The sequence below is a fragment of the Ambystoma mexicanum genome, chromosome 3q (genome assembly GCF_040938575.1).
Source record: "Ambystoma mexicanum isolate Mex_15411 chromosome 3q, UKY_AmexF1_1, whole genome shotgun sequence".
NCBI classification, from domain to species: domain Eukaryota; kingdom Metazoa; phylum Chordata; class Amphibia; order Caudata; family Ambystomatidae; genus Ambystoma; species Ambystoma mexicanum.
The window spans coordinates 1,071,971,766-1,071,990,227 of NC_090926.1; the positions used below are offsets into that span (position 1 = coordinate 1,071,971,766).

The 18,462-nt window shown below is 48.0% G+C and overlaps 1 protein-coding gene across 1 annotated transcript in view; it reads right to left on the reverse strand.

Moving 5' to 3' along the window:
- The window catches only part of DCXR (dicarbonyl and L-xylulose reductase), a 74,371-nt gene extending 56,615 nt beyond the window's left edge, over positions 1–17,756 (reverse strand). The window contains exons 1-2 of the mRNA XM_069655317.1: positions 17,609–17,756; positions 15,445–15,542 (exon numbers count right to left, since the gene is read on the reverse strand). Of these exons, the coding sequence (XP_069511418.1) occupies positions 15,445–15,542; positions 17,609–17,660 (150 nt within the window). The 5' untranslated portion in view covers positions 17,661–17,756. The remainder of the gene's footprint in view (positions 1–15,444; positions 15,543–17,608) is intronic.
- Positions 17,757–18,462: the final 706 nt, after the last annotated feature.

The window sequence follows — 18,462 nt, forward strand, 5'->3', positions numbered from 1 at the left end:
GGATGCCGTCCCTTCTTCCCTAGGGGGAGCCCCTTCCCATGGGACACGGAGGTGCGGCTGCTGCCCGATAGTCCCCCTGGGTTTGGTACTCAGCAGGTGGATCTCATGGGGGGGGAATCCCCCCTATGGGACTAGGGACGACTATCTGGGAAGAACGCGGCATGCAAAAAACATATACCCTCCCTCGTCCTCCTACCCGATAAAGAGTCCCATAATCCCACACACTTCCATGCATCTTTTTAAGCTAGATGTTCTGACCTCCATGAAAAGTACTGGGACAAGGAAGAGTAGAGATTACCACTGTGAGTCACCTGCAGAAACTGGGATGAAGAACATCATAAGAAACCCACTTGAGAGTGAAAACATCAATACTGAAACGAAGAGGAGGCGCAGAGCAATGCGGAGTGCCCCGAGGAACCATAATGAGCGGCCCAGACAATATTGAACAGGCCAGCTCAAACCAATGATAAAAAGAGAAGGACTTTACAACATGTGAGATCCTTCTGGGAAGAGCCGGGAAATTTGAACGCAGCTGAAGCAACTGAGATGCCAGGAGTGCAAAGGCTGAAACGCTTGGCCGCCGGCAGAGGCATCCCCGGTAATTCTGTGGTCCGACCAGAGAAGAAGGCAGAGGGCAGGACAACCAGCCATTGTGGAGCGGCGGTGTGTGCAGAGAGCTAGAAGTGCAACGTCCAGGAGCAGAGAAACGTGTTGAGGACACTGTGGTTCCTGGAAAGACAGCGAGAGGCCCGAGTAGGGCAGAGAAGCCCAGACAACCAGAGGTCACTGGTAAAATGCCTGGAGTGGTCTGGCTAACTGGGGTGGTTGGTTGGAACCATGAGGGGTGGAGAGGTTGAAAGGAATGGGTCTGGGACCCACAACAGATAAACTCCCTCCAAAGCCAAGTCATCTTCATAGTCACAGTACCTTGCAGTATAGGGAACCAAGTCTGAATCATCAAGAGGAAAGAATCTTAGGAGTCTGGGTCCGGGATACTTCTGTGAAGAGTAACATACGTCATCTTCATAGTCACAGTACCTGGCAGGGTAGTGAAGCAGGTGGGCTGTGAGGGAAAGGCCAGGAGAAGAGAAGTATACCTCCTGACATTGTGACAAAGGCCAGGGGAAGGGAGTCATTCCCCCTGGTATTTGTGAACATCATGGGAAGCCTGACAAAGACCATGGGTAGGGAGTCATTATCTTGGCATCAAGCTTTTGGAGTTGGACCATGGCCTTATTTAGTGAACATTGTGGGAAGGTTGAGAAAGACCAAGGGTAGTTAGTCATTATCTTGGCATCAGGCTTTTGGAGTTGGGACATTGCCTTATTTTGTGAAATTTGAGGGAAGCCTGAGAAAGACCAAGGGAGGGTATCATTCTATTGATACTGCGGTTTTTGAGTTGAAACTTCGCTTTATTTGTGAACTGAGACTTTTCAATCTGGAGGTGCTCTTGAAAAGAACTGCAATCAGAGGATGGGAGTCATTCCCTCAGGAAATAGTCCCTCCAGACTATTGGCATGATAGTATGCCCTACAGAAGAAGGGAGCCATTCTTCTGCATTAAAAAAAACTCACCAACCTTTAAGTTTAGTTAGAAGTGCAAGGGAAAGAAATAGATTTTGACACAGGACAGTGGACTTTTGGTTTTGAGTTGAGGCAGGGAAACCCCACTTAGTAATAGGGCCAGGTAGGGGTTTTCCTTAATGTTTTGATAAAATAAAAGTCTGTACTTCAACTAACATGCTGTGTGTCTGTCTCCTCCGTCGACACCCTTAAATTGTCTTCTAGAGTTTTATTATTGCACCTTTTACTCAAATTCCTAGACACATAGTTAATCAAGGCATAAAATAAGTGGTATTGCATCACAATTTGCGTTACAATACTGCTGGTTTGCTGTTTAATTAAACAATCATAGTTAATTAAACTCAGCTGCACATTTTTCCAAAGAGGCTATAACCTGAATTGAGTCTTTCCTTAGCTTAGGACTATGAGGGTGTTCTCCCCTTCGGCAGCGGCAGACCCGATCCCCATTCTGTGCAGAGTTCCCCAGGGCTCTTGCGTCTCCCCCACCCGTACAACATATTTACTAAGCCCCTTTTTGATGATCTGGACCTTCTTGGTATCACCTACACTAATTATGCAGACGATACCCAGATTCTCCTCCCACTTTCCGGGGAATACAACAAGGATTTGGCCTTGGTAAATAGGGTGTATCTCATCATCCAGGAATGGATGGCAACTCATGGTTTATGCCTGAATGATGATAAAACAGAGCTAATCATCCTGGGTACTCACCCTAATCTTAAAAAATGAGGCCAAGACTACACCTCTTTTGCGATTGATGTCAATATCATCAAGGTGTCCAAGGAGGTGAAGACACTTGGCTTTTATCTGGATTCCACCCTCTCCTTCGATAAACAGGTGAAATCCCTGGCATCAGCCACAGCAAACACATGTAAGCTCATTAGAGCAGGTAAACACTTTCTCTCAAGTGATAACTGCATTATCTTAGCTAGAGCCTGATTCGGTCTAGGCTCGACTAATGCAAGGCCCTATACATCGGTGCTAACAAATCTATCATCCACAGAATTCAAATCCTACAAAATAATGCCTTGAGAGCAGCTCTTGGCGTGTCCAAAAGATCGCACATATCTAAGATAAGGCACCAGAACAACTGGCTGTCTACCCAAAACAAAATCTATTTAAAAATTGCATCCCTTGTTCACAAAGCTTTGAATAATGCTGCACCTAGCTATCTCACTGACAGATTCCTAAAGCGAAGCTACACCCGACCGGCAAGAACCACCAATGTCAATAGCCTTATCATACCGAGATTCAGGCTGGCTAAGGCTGGGGGAGGCAGCTTCCATGTCCGAGCGGCCCAATTATGGAATTAATTGCCACATCCTCTACGTGAGTAGCAGCCTTATATGAAATTCAGATCCAACTATATCAATCTGCTGAAGTCTGCCGACGACTAGTTGCTCACTAGCTCTTACAAGACTCCTGATACCTCCTAGTATATATATACATTTTTATATGTATATATACACATATATACACACATATATACTCACCATCCTGCTGCCCATTTGTACATTTTCCCTTTTGTCTAGTGTTGTGACCTTCTATTGCCTGTATATATTTTGCTTTGCTTGTAATCTGTAACCATGTAACTTCAAGCCTCGCATATTCTGTACTGCTGCGCCCGGTTACCTTTGGGTTTGGTGCACATTATAAGTGAATAAAACAAACAAAACAATCATGTTGCACCAACTGCAATATGATTTCCACACAGATTAAATAAAAAAAGTGTGTGCCTAAATGAAGTGTGTGCCTTTAAACTGTGCCTCTGCACAGCGTGCAGGCGAAGCAGAAGGACCCAGGCTGGGCTAAATACATTGTATCAATTTTATGAGCCTAGCCCGGGTGCGGCATCATCACGTGGAGAGACGTCAACAGTACAAGGATCTCCAAGCCCCACTCCCGGGTGCGGCATCATCACGTGGAGAGACGTCAACAGTACAAGGATCTCCGAGCCCCACTCCCACATTCGGCTTGGGCTTCTTCCTAGGTAAGGTGGAGTGCTGGGGTTGGGGGGAGTCCTTCTGCATGGAAATGTGCGAGTAATAAAATCATGCATGCAAAAGGCTTTCAAATATTCTTCAATTCTAGTGAAAAGTGCTGCTTTAATCACGAGAATGAAAGAATATTTAAGGCCTTCTGCAAGTAGGCATTGTTATTACTGCAAGCGCTGGTTGTTAGCAAGTACTTTCTAACACCCAGGTCCCACATTAATAACATAGCCTGCTGCTTGCAGAAGGCCTTTCAAAAGAGCTTCTGCAAGTAGCAGGCTGTGTTATTACTGCGGGCGCTGGGTGTTAGAAAGTGGCTGCTAACACCCAGGCAACGCAGTAATAACGCAGCCTGCTCGCATAAGTCCTTTTAAAAGTGTTTCTGCAAGCAGCGAACAGGCCCAGCTGAAGATGTGTGGCCCCCGGCCACTCACTGCTAACAGGGTCGGACTGGACCATAACCTTGTCTCGGACACCAATGAAAATGTGGTTCACAGTTGCAAATGACTATTTCTTTTCAACACTGTTTGAATAACCAAGGGGGAGTTTTTTTGATAAATTGTAATGCAAATTGTGCATTTGAAAGAATATGAATTCTGAATAGGGAGACCAGATTTAAAAAATAAAAATCTGGGCCATGGCACATAACATAAAAGTAGTAACTCTTGAAAGCAGCTGTCAAGGCACTACACTTCAGTAGCGTTTGGAGGAGAAGGGGTTTTCAGTGTTACTGTTCAAAGAAACACATATTGTAATTAATTTATCACAAACTAACACTATCTTAAGTTGTAAAATGCAGCCTTTCTTCTTTGCGAGATTGCGCATTCCTGCTGGTCAGCTATGAAGACCTACTACAAAAAACCCGGACCACTGCAGTTTCCAATGGGAACATGATCTTGAGAAAGAGGCACAGATCACCAAATACTAGGACAGTCCCGGCAAAACTGGGACGTCTGGTCACCCTAGCCCAAGTTAGATGAAGGGTTGTGTTCAAGATTCCAGGCTAGCAGAGCAGTGAACGGTACTTAATCCCCTATTCTCGCTCCGAGGCCCCGCCTTTTGTAGATGTGGGAATTTTGGGGTATGTCGTACAGTTCTATTTTCTTTTTGTAGTCGATGTCTTAATTTTAACGCTTTTTTTAACTTGCTTTTGCAGGGCTGGGGAAGGCCTCCCTCTCCCCTGTGGAGCCTGGGACAACACAATAACAGATCCATCAAACCCCCACCCTGCTCTGGCAGGGTTGTTAGCCGGCACTTCACACATCCACACCTGGGACTCGCCCAGGCAGGTGCTCCTGGGATGGTGAGTGCCAGGATAGCTGTCTGTGGCCACTGAGGTCCTGAAAGGGGGCAGGAGGAGGGGCTGGAGCCAGAGAGGGGAAGAGGAGCCCCTGCTGATAAAGCAAGCACTCATTTACTGGCCCCCAGCCCCCAAGCTGCTGCCGCACAGGGGACAGAGCGAGCTACCACAGCTATGCAAATGCCCCAACATTCATTTAACCAGGACACATTGGATTGTATTTCAATAGATATTTACATCCCAAAAAAGCAGATGGAGCATTTAAAGGCAGTATTTAATTCCGCGTCCAACTTGTGCCAGGACCCGATTTCAGGATTTCGAAATTGGGTCCCGGAAAAAACAGAGCCGTAGCCACCCAACCATGCAAACCCCGGACGGGGTTTCTAAAATGAAAAAACTCCCCGGACTGTCCCGGGAAAACTGGGATGTCTGGTCACCCTATGTATTCAGCAACACTGGTCAAAACGACTAGTCAAAGAGTGAATTAACTCATCATACTGGCCAAATTGGCCAAGTCAGTGGCCCGCTTTGACCACAAAAACTGGCCCACTCCAGCATTTTTTGTTTTTAGTTCAGCCATGGGCCTATTGCCCAATAGGCCAGTCCGAGCCTGCCTGCTGAGAGTGAAAACAGTGGTGCATGGAGGTTAGCTGCCAAAATATATCACAAAGCAGGCAGCCAGAGCCAGCATGAAGTTTTACACTAACTGGCCATAACTTTAATGCAAGCACTGCAAAGTGCATATTAAAAGCCCTAGAACGAAAATTTAGACTTTTCTTGCTGTGCTCTTTGCAGCCTGGAAACATGGGGGCAGTTGCCGAGCCCCCAGAGGCTCGTGGACTCTTGTTTGTAAGGGTGGAAAGGCCCTGACGCTGTCCCCGATTGCGGGGCTGGGTGGTAGCAAGTGGCTGTGCTGGCAATATTTCTCCCGCCTGTTCGGGTGGGAGAAATATTATTTCCATTCCATAGCCGGTGGTGAGGGGCCCTGTCGATTCTCGAGCCCCCCAAATAATGAGCCTGTGCATTGCTGTGGGTAATCAGTTGCTTTTTGCCTATTTTGTAGGAATTGGAATTTGTCTGTAGAGTAAGATTGGGCAGAGTGGACCTTCCCAATGTGACTTTGATAACAACACAGGCCCGAGAGGTAAGGAGCCTAGCCCAACTTTTTATTCTAACAATAATATCTTTTGTTTTTGGTTCCAGAGGTAACAATTTAATCACGAGAATGGAAGACTATTTAAAAGGCCTTCTGCAAGCAGGATGCATTATTGCTGCAGGGTTGTTAGCAAGTGGCTGCGCTGGGAATACATTTTCTACCACCTGTTCGGGTGATCAGAGATGTTAGCACTTGCATTACAATAGTGCTTAGAAGCAAGAGGAAACGGGAGCTAACTAACGATGTGTAAAAAAGCTAGACGCCTTAAACACCCCGTTTGCACAGAAAGAGACTCAAAGCTATTTTTTTTTAAGCCGAGTTCATCCATGAGGTAAAACATGGTTTTGCATTCTGAGATTTGTAGTCTTCTGTTCAGGGTGATGCAAATACTCAAAAGAGGTTGCTTTCGGTGTACTTTGCAAATAAATAAGACCATTGAGGCTCGTGAAACCAAAAAAAAAAATGTGTACTAATTAGAGCTTGGATGTTTGTGGCAGGTATGTTGCTTAAATTGCTGGCAAATTCTGGCTTCACTGCTTAACCAAAGTATGTGATCCTGGGCAAATCATTTAACCCAACCCAACCACACCAGTGCTGGCAAGAATGGCAATGTGCATTTTATCCTTAGGCAGTGCCGGTGGCCTCAGCCCTGAAGATAGGAGGTGTATCAGCCACTTTTACTCCCTAAAGAAAGGCAAAGTTAAATAGCGAGGACAAATACTCCCACCAAAAAATAGGAAACCGACCTTGTGCTCCTGTTTTCACCCACGCAGCGCCATGGATATGTTTGGACCAGTAATGCAAGTAGTACCACAGGAAGAAACTATTGTTATAACTGCCTGATCAGACGTAAAGCTGTAGCTTTTACTAGTTACAAAGAAATATTATTACCAAGACCATTTCATTTTCCAGTTAAAAGAGCCCTGTGCTGCAACTCTGACTGCATGACCCAGCCACACAGCCTTGAACTGAAAAAAGTTTTTAGAGCTTTATCATTTGTTTGTCCATTCATGCAGCGAACTGTTACATTTTACAGACATTGCACTAATGTTATACTTCAGAAGGTACATAGAAATCATTTCTGCATTCTTGCTAATGTTATGTCTCGGGTTACAACAAATTATGGTGACATTACATGTTACCAGAAAATTGCTAATCAAATAAGTTTGTTTGCTAATCAAAAAGGTTTGAATTAGCAAATTCTGCTTTATCAATTTTTTAAAACTAATGTATGCTTGTTAATGACAGATGGGTATATTTGTGTTTCACCTCTTCGCTTCAAGAGCCAAAAGTAGCTCTTGTTTCACTGTTTGTCTCAAGCTAACCATGTTCTTCTGGGTCCAATCCTGGCGCTAAATAGCTCTGAGCAATTTCGAACTCTGCACTCACAAAAATACACACATCAACCTTATTCAATTTATATTTCCTAAAATCTCATATGAAAAGGTAAAAACATTCTTACCGTAGCTAAATAAAGATATCGGTCTAGGGCACTGTATAAATATAAGCCTAAGAGTTTCTACTCTCTTCATGTCCTATGTCCTTGAGTCTAATGGTATGAGACTTCCATGATATACTGAATCTAACACCCCGTATTTTCTAAATATTTAATTGATTTAACTGAAATAGCATATACAGTCTCCTTAAGCCTTTAAGCAGTAAGAAATCGAAATAATAATTTCTGCCCTGTATTTTCTAAAGCGTATGTTTTTGTGGATGGACACTGAGCAGTGTTGTACCAATCTAGAACCATGGATCTTTTCTTAATCACGTTCATTATGCACATTTTTTAGATGCACCAATATCACTCCATTTCCATGGTGAGTTCTTGTAAAAAAGGAATTTTAAGTTCAAAGATTGTCAATGTTATTTCATAATCAGTAATCACGAAGGACCTAATAATATTTTAGAGGTTCAAATATAATATCCAAAAAAGCCACTATCCAACTTAGCTTTAAAAGAGTTATTAAAGGGGGCGTGGCCTGGAGCTGCTTCGTCTGGCATGGCTGCCTGAGACCACCCGCCTGGCCCAATGCGCTTTCTAGGATAAATGCCATTCCCCAACCCCGTTTTGGTTCGGAATTGAAGCCACCGGTGGGGGTTCCCCTCCAGCACCTCCCGCTCGAGTGGGTCCCGGCTCCGATTCCATACGGCCTGTCGCGGCCCCTCTCCAGCTCCGGGACCCACTCGGCGGCAAGATGGCCGCCGCTTCTGTGCGACCCGGAGGTTTCACAGGAGGGGGCGGAGCGGGCATGACTGCAACGCCGATTGACCGCCGAGTTGCATAAAGCAACCCCAGCTTGCTAGCTGTCTGCCTCCGTTCTACAAATGCACCAGCTCCACGGACCAACTGCCTTTATCTCCGCCGGCTGAAGCAGAGCTATGCTGCGATCCGCTGCAGTTCCCCGGCGCTCCGCTACTTCCCCCTTCCCTTTGGAACTGGCCCGCTGTCTACTCCTCGGGTCCTTCCTGCTCGGCCCGTGAGGGGGGCTCTCTCTCACCTAGCTAGCAGCTCCACTCCAGCTCTTCCTACCGGGCGAGCCCTCTGGACATCCCGCCGGCACCGCAACGCAAGCACCAGCCCCGCCCGGGAAGGGAAGGGCTCCCATCGCGCGGCCTCTCATCCCTGAGGTCCGCTGCCGGATAGCATCTGCGCCTCACGGCGCCGGACTACAACTCTTCCCCGGCACTGCAATAGATCCTGCTCACGGTCTCCACCTCGACTCCCTCGTGAAGAGGGGCAGTGGGCTCTCTCACCCAGGTTGCTGCGGTCCACTGAGGTGCCTCATTTCGCCCTGATCGAATCCGGCTGCTCTGGCTCAGAACTGCCAGTCCGCCGCGCGAGCCCCGGAACATCCCGCCGACATCACAATTGAAGCTCCAACCCCCCCAGGCCCTCCTATACTGCCCTGGATCACGTCCGTCCAGGAGGGGCTCCCAACGTACGGCGGCCCTTCGCTGCAGGCCACGGCCTGACCTGCCCGCCAGGCCCAACATCCACGGCGCCACATTGCTCCTCTAGCCCCCGGCACAGTAGCAGAACTTGCTGCCCTTTCCCATCTGCTCCAGTGGGAGCTCTCTTCACCAGCCATCCCTGCCACGGTCTCCTTCTCAGCCCCCTCCGGGGACATCAAATCCTCCATCTACCTCCGGGAGGGCCTACTGGCCACGCACCTGCCTTCCCTCAGCGGTATACGCCACGCATTGCGGCACTGTCTAGCCCTTGGCACTGGGGACCCCCGAGCTGCAGGCCTGCGGGGTCTGGAAGATTATCATCGGCCCGGGCGGCCTGGAATCTAGAGGTGAGGAGTCGGGGGGAGGAGTGTGGCTATTCCTGAACTGAGCGGGCTCCTGGGGCTAACGCCCGTGGTCACAGCAGCCAGATCTCCCACCAGCAGTCCATTGTTGACCCAAGCCTGTAGCCCACCTTCCTCCCCCGATCCTTAAGTTCCCTGTCAACGTCTGGCTCTCATTGGTTCCCCCACATGAAAACTTTGCATCTCCAACCTCCTTACCTATAATATGTCTAGAAGCGGGAAGCCAGCAAAACAAACTGACATTGCCACCCTCATGGCCTTGTCAGCCGCTGATAGGGCCAAGAAAACCGATCCGCCGGGAGATAACAGCATGAGCGGCTTCTGCGAGTCTGCAACCAAAGCCGACTTGCAAGATTTACTATCAGCCCTAACCAAGGAAATCCAAAGAAGCACTGAGGAGGTTACCAAGAAACTCAATTCCTTTAACAAGAGAGTGGGAGAGGTAGAAAGTTGGACTTCCGAAATAGAATCCGAGATCTGCGACCAAAGATTTGAACTGGAACACGACAGGGACAGAATAGCCGCCCTTGAGTCAAGATGCTACACCCTGGAAGCAAAACAGGAGGACTTGGAAAACCGGTCCCGGAGGAACAACATCAGGGTACGAGGTATCCCAACCTCTATTCCAGATACAGAAGTGAGAGTTTTCGTCTCAGACCTCTTCAGATTCATTATCACTCTCCCAGACAAATAGACCGTGTGCACAGGACAATCCCAAGGAAATCATCCTCGCTCCCCCCGATGTGCTGGCCAGGATTCACTTTTTCCAAATGAAAGAGGACATTACTCACTTTACCAAGACCTATCAAATTCTACACTTCAGAAACGGAAATCTTTGCGTCCCCCGACAGCCTGGCTGCAAGATAAGAAAATCGCTTATCACTGGGGTTTCCCCACCTCAGTTAAATTCAGTTGGGAAGGATCACAGAGACAAATACAATCCATGAAAGAAGCAGAGAAACTAATGGGCCAACGGGGTACAGAGGGCGAATCCGAGTCTGAGGAAGCAACCCGCCCTCTGCGGGACCCCCCCCCAGTGGGAGAGTGGTCCAAAACCAGAAGACGGCGCAGGCTAAGGGGCCCTCCGAAGAAAGACGGCGACAGGGGTTGATCAGCCGTTGAGGTCCTCACACCCCATAAATTTCCTCAAGAGGAGGACGAGCCAAAGCCGGCTATCACCAGCACCAAGATAAGGATCATATATTTATCCGCACAGACACACGGTCAGCGGCAAAACTTTGCCATGGTTCAACTCGGCGGCCCAGTTGGCCTATACCGAGCGTATTGGCGCCACTAGTTCCCCAGTGGCGGTAGGATGCTGTTTTTCCTACCAGTTCAGCGTTGGTAAGGGAGGGTGGAAGGGGAGGGGAAAGCGGGACTTAATTTGACAATCCCAAAGCAAAGGTCAACATGCGTCTCAAGCTTGGTCCTGCGCTATCTAAACACATCATGCAACAACAACAGAAGGCATATTACCGCTTCAATACAACTGCAAGAGTCGCTCCAGAGCCCTCAGTCTAGGTTGGGGGAGGATCCATGAGTCACACTCAACACAGTAAGACTGCGGATGGCTAATCCGAACGAAATAAGAATCCTCTCCTGGAACGTCCAGGGGATGAACTCGCCAAGAAAGCGCAGATCAATCGAACACCGCCTGGGTCACCTGTCCGGGGACGTCGTCCTACTTCAAGAAACACATCTATTATCGGAAGACGAACAGCGCATAAAATTTAAGAGATTCAAGCAGGTCTTCTTCGCCTCTTCAGTGTCGAAAAAACGGGGAGTGGCAATACTACTCAGCGACAACATCCCACTATCTAAGAACACAATAAGGCGAGATCCAGAGGGCCGATATCTCCTACTCAAAGGTTATTTTGAGGAACTACCCATCACGATCGCGACAATCTACAGCCCCAACACTACCCAAGTCAGCTTTATAGCGGAGTTCCTCCCGATCATCCTGGCCTTCCGTGAAGGCCACCTGATCATCGGCAGAGATTTCAATTCCATACCGAACCCGCAGCTGAATAAAACGCTGCCCCCCACAAGAGCAGACTTCACGCAAGCCCTAGCCCTAGCCAATCTATTTAGAGAAACGGAGATTGTAGACTTCTGGAGATTACACAAAGATACCGAACGGGACTATACTCACTATTGCAATGTTCACAAGGGTTTCTCAAGAATAGACCTCATTCTCATCTTTGGTATCCTATTCCCATGCGTTAACATGGCATAAATCCACACCTGCATGATCTCTGACCACGCTCCAGTCTCCGTAAACCTAGCCATCTCGGGCCAAAGAAACCCTATCCAGAGGTACTGGAAGTTAAATGACTCAATCTTACTAGAAATCAGCATAAGGGCCGAAGTGGAGAACGCAATATCCAACTACTTCAAAGAAAACACATCAGAGTCTACCCCCAGCAACATAATCTGGGACGCAATGAAGGCGGTGATTAGAGGAGTGCTGATCGGGGCAGGAGCGGAACAACGAAGAGTCTCGCAAATAGCTATAACCAAGCTGGAAAATAAGGTGCTCCAACATGAAGCAAGCACTACTAAAAACACGCAATTCCAGAAAAACCGAACGTGCCTTGAGGAAGGCGAAGGTCGCCCTGGAAATGCATTGCGCCGACCGAACAGCTAAATCCCTAGCCTATACAAAACAGTTCTATTACAACAAAGGGAACAAAGCAAATAGGGTTTTAGCTCAGAAGCTAAGGGCGATCCGAACTCTAAACAATATCCTCAAGCTGCAAGGGGAAAATGGCACACTGCTTTACTCTGAGACTGACAAAATCAATGAACTCATGAGATATCATAATGCAATTATGACCTGGGATCCCACAGCCCTAGATGGACTACCAGACTATCTGAGGGCGCTACCACCTCACAACTCATCTCAACTAGGCCATCTGGAGGCCCCTATTGATAACTGAGAAGTCCTTGAAGCTATCAAAACCCTCAAATCTTCCTCCCCAGGCCCGTTCTGGCTCCCCAACTAGCTGCTTTATTTAACTCCTTCTTTTCCACCAAAACAGTATCGAAATCAATGGCTGAATCACGGTACTACTACACAAACCCGGGAAGGATCCCGAACTGCTGGAGTCCTACCGCCCGATATCACTCTTAAACAACGATGGCAAGATCTTCACCAAAGTATTGGCTAGTAGACTGGGGCCCGTCCTCCCAAGGCCAATTGATCAAGATCAGACGGGGTTTATTCCCGGAAGAGGGACCCATGACAACATCAGACGAACGATAAATCTAATTGAATGTGCCCACAAATCAAAGACAGGGATGGCTGTGATCTCATTAGATGCCAATAAGGCCTTTGACCGGGTGGACTGGGGCTATATCCATGCGATCCTTAAACACTTTGGCTTTGGCCCCAACTTCATCACTTGGGTCATGTCTAACTACCAAACTCCCACTACATAACTTCGAATTAAAGGCGCTATATCAGACCACATACACATATCGAGAGGTACCAGGCAGGGCTTTCCACTATCTCGCCTAGTCTTCGCCCTGTCCATGGAACCCTTCGCCGCTAGAATTAGACAAAATGAGGGCATTAGGGGACTACAGGTAGGTGACCAAGTATATAAAATAGCGCTTTATGCTGATGACATGCTAGTCACCGCCACAGACCTAGCATCCTCCCTGGGGGCGCTTTGGAGCGAGATCGAGGAATTTGGGGCCCTGTCAGGATTCAAGGTCAATCTGTCTAAATCCTCAGCACTACCCGTTAACCTCTCCACCAAGGAAAGGGACTCCCTTACCCCACTCTCTCCAATACCCTGGGCTAATGGTGCAATAGAATACCTCGGGATTCAGATCACCAAAGATCCAAACCGACTGTACTCGAACAACATCCCGCAATTAATTAGCGTCCTGCAGAACGACCTCAAAATGTGGAAACAGCAGGAAATCTCCTGGTTCGGGCGAATTTCCGCCATTAAAATGAACCTGATCCCCAGGTGGTTATACCAATGCATAGCACTCCCTGTACAGATCCAGGGCCCTGCCATAAAGGTTTTACAAAAGAAAATCCTAGATTTTGTTTGGGGGTGGAAAAACCCCGAATTAACAAACAAATCATGCTTAAAGGGAAATCGCAGGAAGGGCTGGGCGTCCCTGACTTGGCCAGATATTTCCTAGCCACCCAACTATCACACGCCTTCTCCTGAGTGCAAGAAGCAGACCCCCCGAAATGGCGACAAATCGAAGAGTCCTGGTGCTCGGTCCCTCTACCTGATCTCCCGCACCTACCACATATAAAACCGCAGGCAAACAGCGGGCACCTATCAGCCACAAATATAACAACCCATTGCTGGAAATCCGCAGCACGGAAGTGGGGAGTACGTTGCACCCTGGGTCCCCCATCTCCCATCTGGAACAACCCGGAATTCTCTCCAGGTAACCCCCTGAGGGACTTCCAAGCATGAGTAGCAGGGGGTCTGTCGAGAACTTGCCACTTTTTAGAAGAGGGTGTGCCCATTACTTTCGAAAGATGCAAAATAAAATTCGGAGTGGGAGAACAAGAAAGATTCCGCTACTCCCAAATCAGGCACTGGCTATCTCACAAGAAAACACGTGAAAAATGCGCCAGAGAACCAACAGCGCTGGAACTCACGCCAATGTCGGCAACCAGCAGTGGCAGAACGTCCACCATCTACCGGCTCCTGGACAGATCAGACCCTACAAAAAAAGAAAGATATATGACAGAATGGGAAAAGGATCTTGGTCGCGAAATAGCGATAGAAGAATGGGGGAAAATATGGGCCAGATTGCACAAAAGCTCACAATGCATCACGAACAGGGAAGGGGGTTACAAACTGTCCTACAGATAATATATCACCCCCACCCAAATCCACAAAGCTAACCCAGATCTTCCTGACACATGCTGGCGCGGTTGTCCGGTGCCCGGGTCCCTATTCCACCTTCTGTGGTCGTGTCCAAAGGCGGAGGCATATTGGAAGGAAGTTCTCAAACACATCAAAGATATCTCTGGCCTCTCCATTCCTTGGGATCCAGGGATCGTCCTTATAGGGGACACCGGAGACAGAGCCATTCCCGATCTCAGGTCACATACCCCGGCTATGCAATCACCTACTACTGGCTGCTAAAATCGCAAAGGCCCGACTTTGGAAAGACTAAAAGGGTCCCTCGATTGCCATATGGTGGGCCAAATGTTGGGACATAGCAGTAGCGGAAAAAATCACAGCGATACGAACTGACTCCCTACATAGAACCCTGAATGTCTGGGATCCATTCCTGGATTACGCGGCCAGATTCCCAGCCCTCACGAGGAGACCTCCACTCACCAGATGGCTTCAATGCAGCCCACTGTACTGGGTCCCGGAGTTCCCCTTCTCGCGCTTGAATTAATTCGGACCAGCATCAGGGACCAAGAAATCCCCGCTCCCACCGGACAATATTCCAGCTCTACCCTCACTCCCAACCTACAATCACTTTGAGTGACTCTTGCTCATGATGCACCTTATGCCTTTACTGCATTGTTGTAATTAATATATTTTGTTGTAAAAATCAATAAAATGTGTCAAAAAAGAAAAAAAAAGAGTTATTAAAGACGCAAGAGCCACTTCATCTTGGATCATCTGTAACAAGGTCCACTGGCCTAGTCCTAAAACATAATGCCCAAGTTTGACTTTTCATTTGGAGAGCCGCTTGTCTCGATGTTCGAGCCTAGCTTCTATTCCATATAAAACATGGCACACGTTTCTGTAGTATGGTTTTTTAATAGGTTCAAGCAAATAGCATCCAAACTGTTGGCCAAATGACAATGGGCCCCCATAGAAGACTTTCAGGACCCTGTTCAGAAAATGCCATGACTCTTGCTCGGTCACAGAGACCAAAAGATGGCTGCCTTGAGGGACAGTGGTTGGTGCTCTGATGGACACTGTATTAATTAACAAGGAGACCTCATGAATAACTGTGGCTTAGTAAGGAGCATACAAATGGGGCCGGGGGTGGGGGAGTACAGTGCAAGCCAGTGAAGGGTATTCTGGGCAGTAAATGGATACTAGAGCCTGTTTGGGGGTTTGATGCATAGTTGTTAGGGTGCAGTCTTTACCTCCAGGGCTAGGCTCTCCAGGTCTGTTTGCGTCCTGCTGACTGCAATCACTTGGGCACCACCTCTTTGCAGCGCCTTCACTGTCTCTCTACCAATTCCTAAAAGAGACAGTGGGTGGTCATCAGAGAAGAGTAGGAGCTCTTAATAAGCGTTAACCCCCTGTTCTGCCACAGCATTTTTCTGCTTCTGGGACTATGTCCACAATACTCACAGCACTGATCTCAATTGTCATCATCCATACCCACACAAACCATAACTGCAAACCAAACGGCCCTGTGGCCCACAACTCACATGGGCCTTGCCCTCCCCACCCCCATGTCACCTTTGCTCTGCTAAACTCTGGCCTATGCCTTCTAACAGCCACATTGACAGCAAATACCTAATCCAAGTAGTCCAGGCCCTATGGGTGTCATTTGCTCTCCCAACATATGTAGGCATAGCCTTTGCCTACACTTCATGTATCCCAAGATCACAATCCACGTGGCGCTTGCCCTCTCCCCAAGCCAAGTGGCCTTGTCCCTCCAAACGATGTGGTGGTCCATAATGATTCACGTGTCACTCATATCCCCAAACCTATTCTCCATCGATGCTGAAGCATCCATAAGGTCTGCAAAACATGGTGTGAATGTTCTTTCCATCCCAGTTAAGGCTATATCAAGCCACCGGTTGATGTGGCCTTAACTACCCCACTACCACGTGGCTGTGAGACAATCATTCAAGGCAATCTAAGGTTCAGGACCCGATTTTCTCAGAGCAACCCATAAACTATTTCAATGCATTGAATGTGTATAGATTTAATTGTAATGGGGTTAGTCTAGGGTGTATACATAGCAAGACAAAGGACAGAAACACCCGGACGAAAATATAACCACCCACAACAGTCCTTATCACAGCAGATAGCAAGGGAAGAGGAAACCCCGTACCATTAGCACCAATCCAGAGGGTGAGAAACAGAATAAGCACCCACATTACTCAATGTCCACCAAGATACAGCGGGAAGCACAATGCGCCATCACACAGTAACTACAACCAAACAATAGCCCAAGGAAATCACCCCACAGAAACCAAAGAACCAACTAAAGATATGACAGGAGGAAATTAACGACTGAATACACAGGCTGACCTAGACAGATACACTAGGACTTCCTATCAACATCACTCCGACCCTGAACCATTCAAATCCTCAGCGGACCAGGGCCACATTAGACAACAAGAGAATAGATAGTACCAACCTAGTTCCATACCCGGAGAAAAGATTCAGACACACCTATCGCTCCATGGTAGGAGATGGTAAGCACTCGATACAATACTCACTACGATAAAGCTGGATCAGCGCAGAACCAGCACAGCGAAACGGCCCATAAGGAACCAGCAACATACCCACACACAGGGATACAGCCCGAACAGGACCAGTACCTGACATCAAAGCTGGCATCAGGAAGCAGACCCCACTAACCCAACCCTCGACTTTCTGCATACTTAACCCACACAAAAGTCACACAACCATTTCTCTACCAGCAATCCGCACACACTTTACCACACCACAGCAAAAACACATAAACAGCACCCACAGCACACAAGGTCTCGCCGGATTCGATACTTGCACCAAAGCCCAGTACTCGGTGTATACCCAGCTGAAGCTGCCAACAGCACACTACTTTTCCCACTCCCCTTATCCCGACTAACCCTACCTGCCCTCCTTCCTGTTTACAGATCCACCAGAGCGCCTGGGGACAAATTCCGTTGGTGACAGTGCGCTATATAAATACCTTTAACATAACATAACATTTCTTGCAATGTTAACCACATCTCCTGTGTTTCTGTACAACTATCTGAATAAGTACACATTAATAAAAATGCACATTCAGTGATGTAAGCTATCTTTTTTGGGTGGGTCAGAATTTTGCAGGACACGCTCACGTAACACTGTGTCGCTAATTTCAAGGAAAATCTCTGCATGGCTCTTGGGACGCAAGTCCCTGCATCAACGTGACTGATGTGCCAGCAACCTGGACCCATTCTCACGTGACGCATCCTCCTACCTCCCTCTCGCACCTAGTCCTGCCCGTGCCATAGGTCTCCCCAAACCCTCGCCCCCTCAACCATTAGTCAGTCACCCCACGCCTCAACACTTTTACATATTGGAGAAGCCCCGGTCTGCCACCTTTCCCGGCTCCAGTCACCAGGGCTCTTTTGCCGCTGAAAGTGATCTCCATTCCGTCCAAGAGTCTTAGGTCTATAACAGCAGCAACTGTGTCAGGACTCGGGTAGGAGCACGGGACATGGGGCGTGGCTAAAGCATTAACCCCACTCCCTCTGGGCGGGACCAATTCGATGGAAATGATGTGCTTTCACTGTAATGTTCTAGCCGTGCAAACTGCTGTGGCCACCCCTCGCTGGACGTAGAAAGAGGACGAGGATGTACCGTCGCTGCTGTCGGAGAGCCGCTTCCAGAGATTGGACGGCTGTCCTCGAATTCATGCCCCTGGGCTTCCTGTCCGTGCCAACCTACAGGCTTCCTCCGTTTTTCCTGCCCCATGTCGTGGTTTCTTCTCGGTTTAATTGAAAATAGAGGCTGTAGATTTGTATTGTGCATTTTTGGAAGGGTCAGGTGTAAATAATGGTCATCTGGCAAGGGTGTAAAAGCTATGTTTTTTTTAATTTGTATTATTAAAATACTGCAGTTAATTCCATATCTGAAAGGATAATCTGCTAATCAGATTCCCTTTTAAGCATGCATGCCAACCCCTCCCCATTTAGGCAGGAGACTTCTGATTTTTCAATTACAAATATTGCTCTTTTTTACTTTCTCCCACCTAAAATTATTCTAAACGCGGAGCGGAGTGCGAGCCGAGTGTGAGCAGTCCTGCAGAGCCCTGCGGAGTCTGTCCACGGTGTTTGCTGCGGGAAAAGAGGAGGAGTCTCTACGCACTATCGGCTAGCCGCGGAGCCGAGTGCGAGCCGAGTGTGAGCAGTCCTGCAGTCATGTCGGGCAGGACGGCAAGAGTCGACCAATTC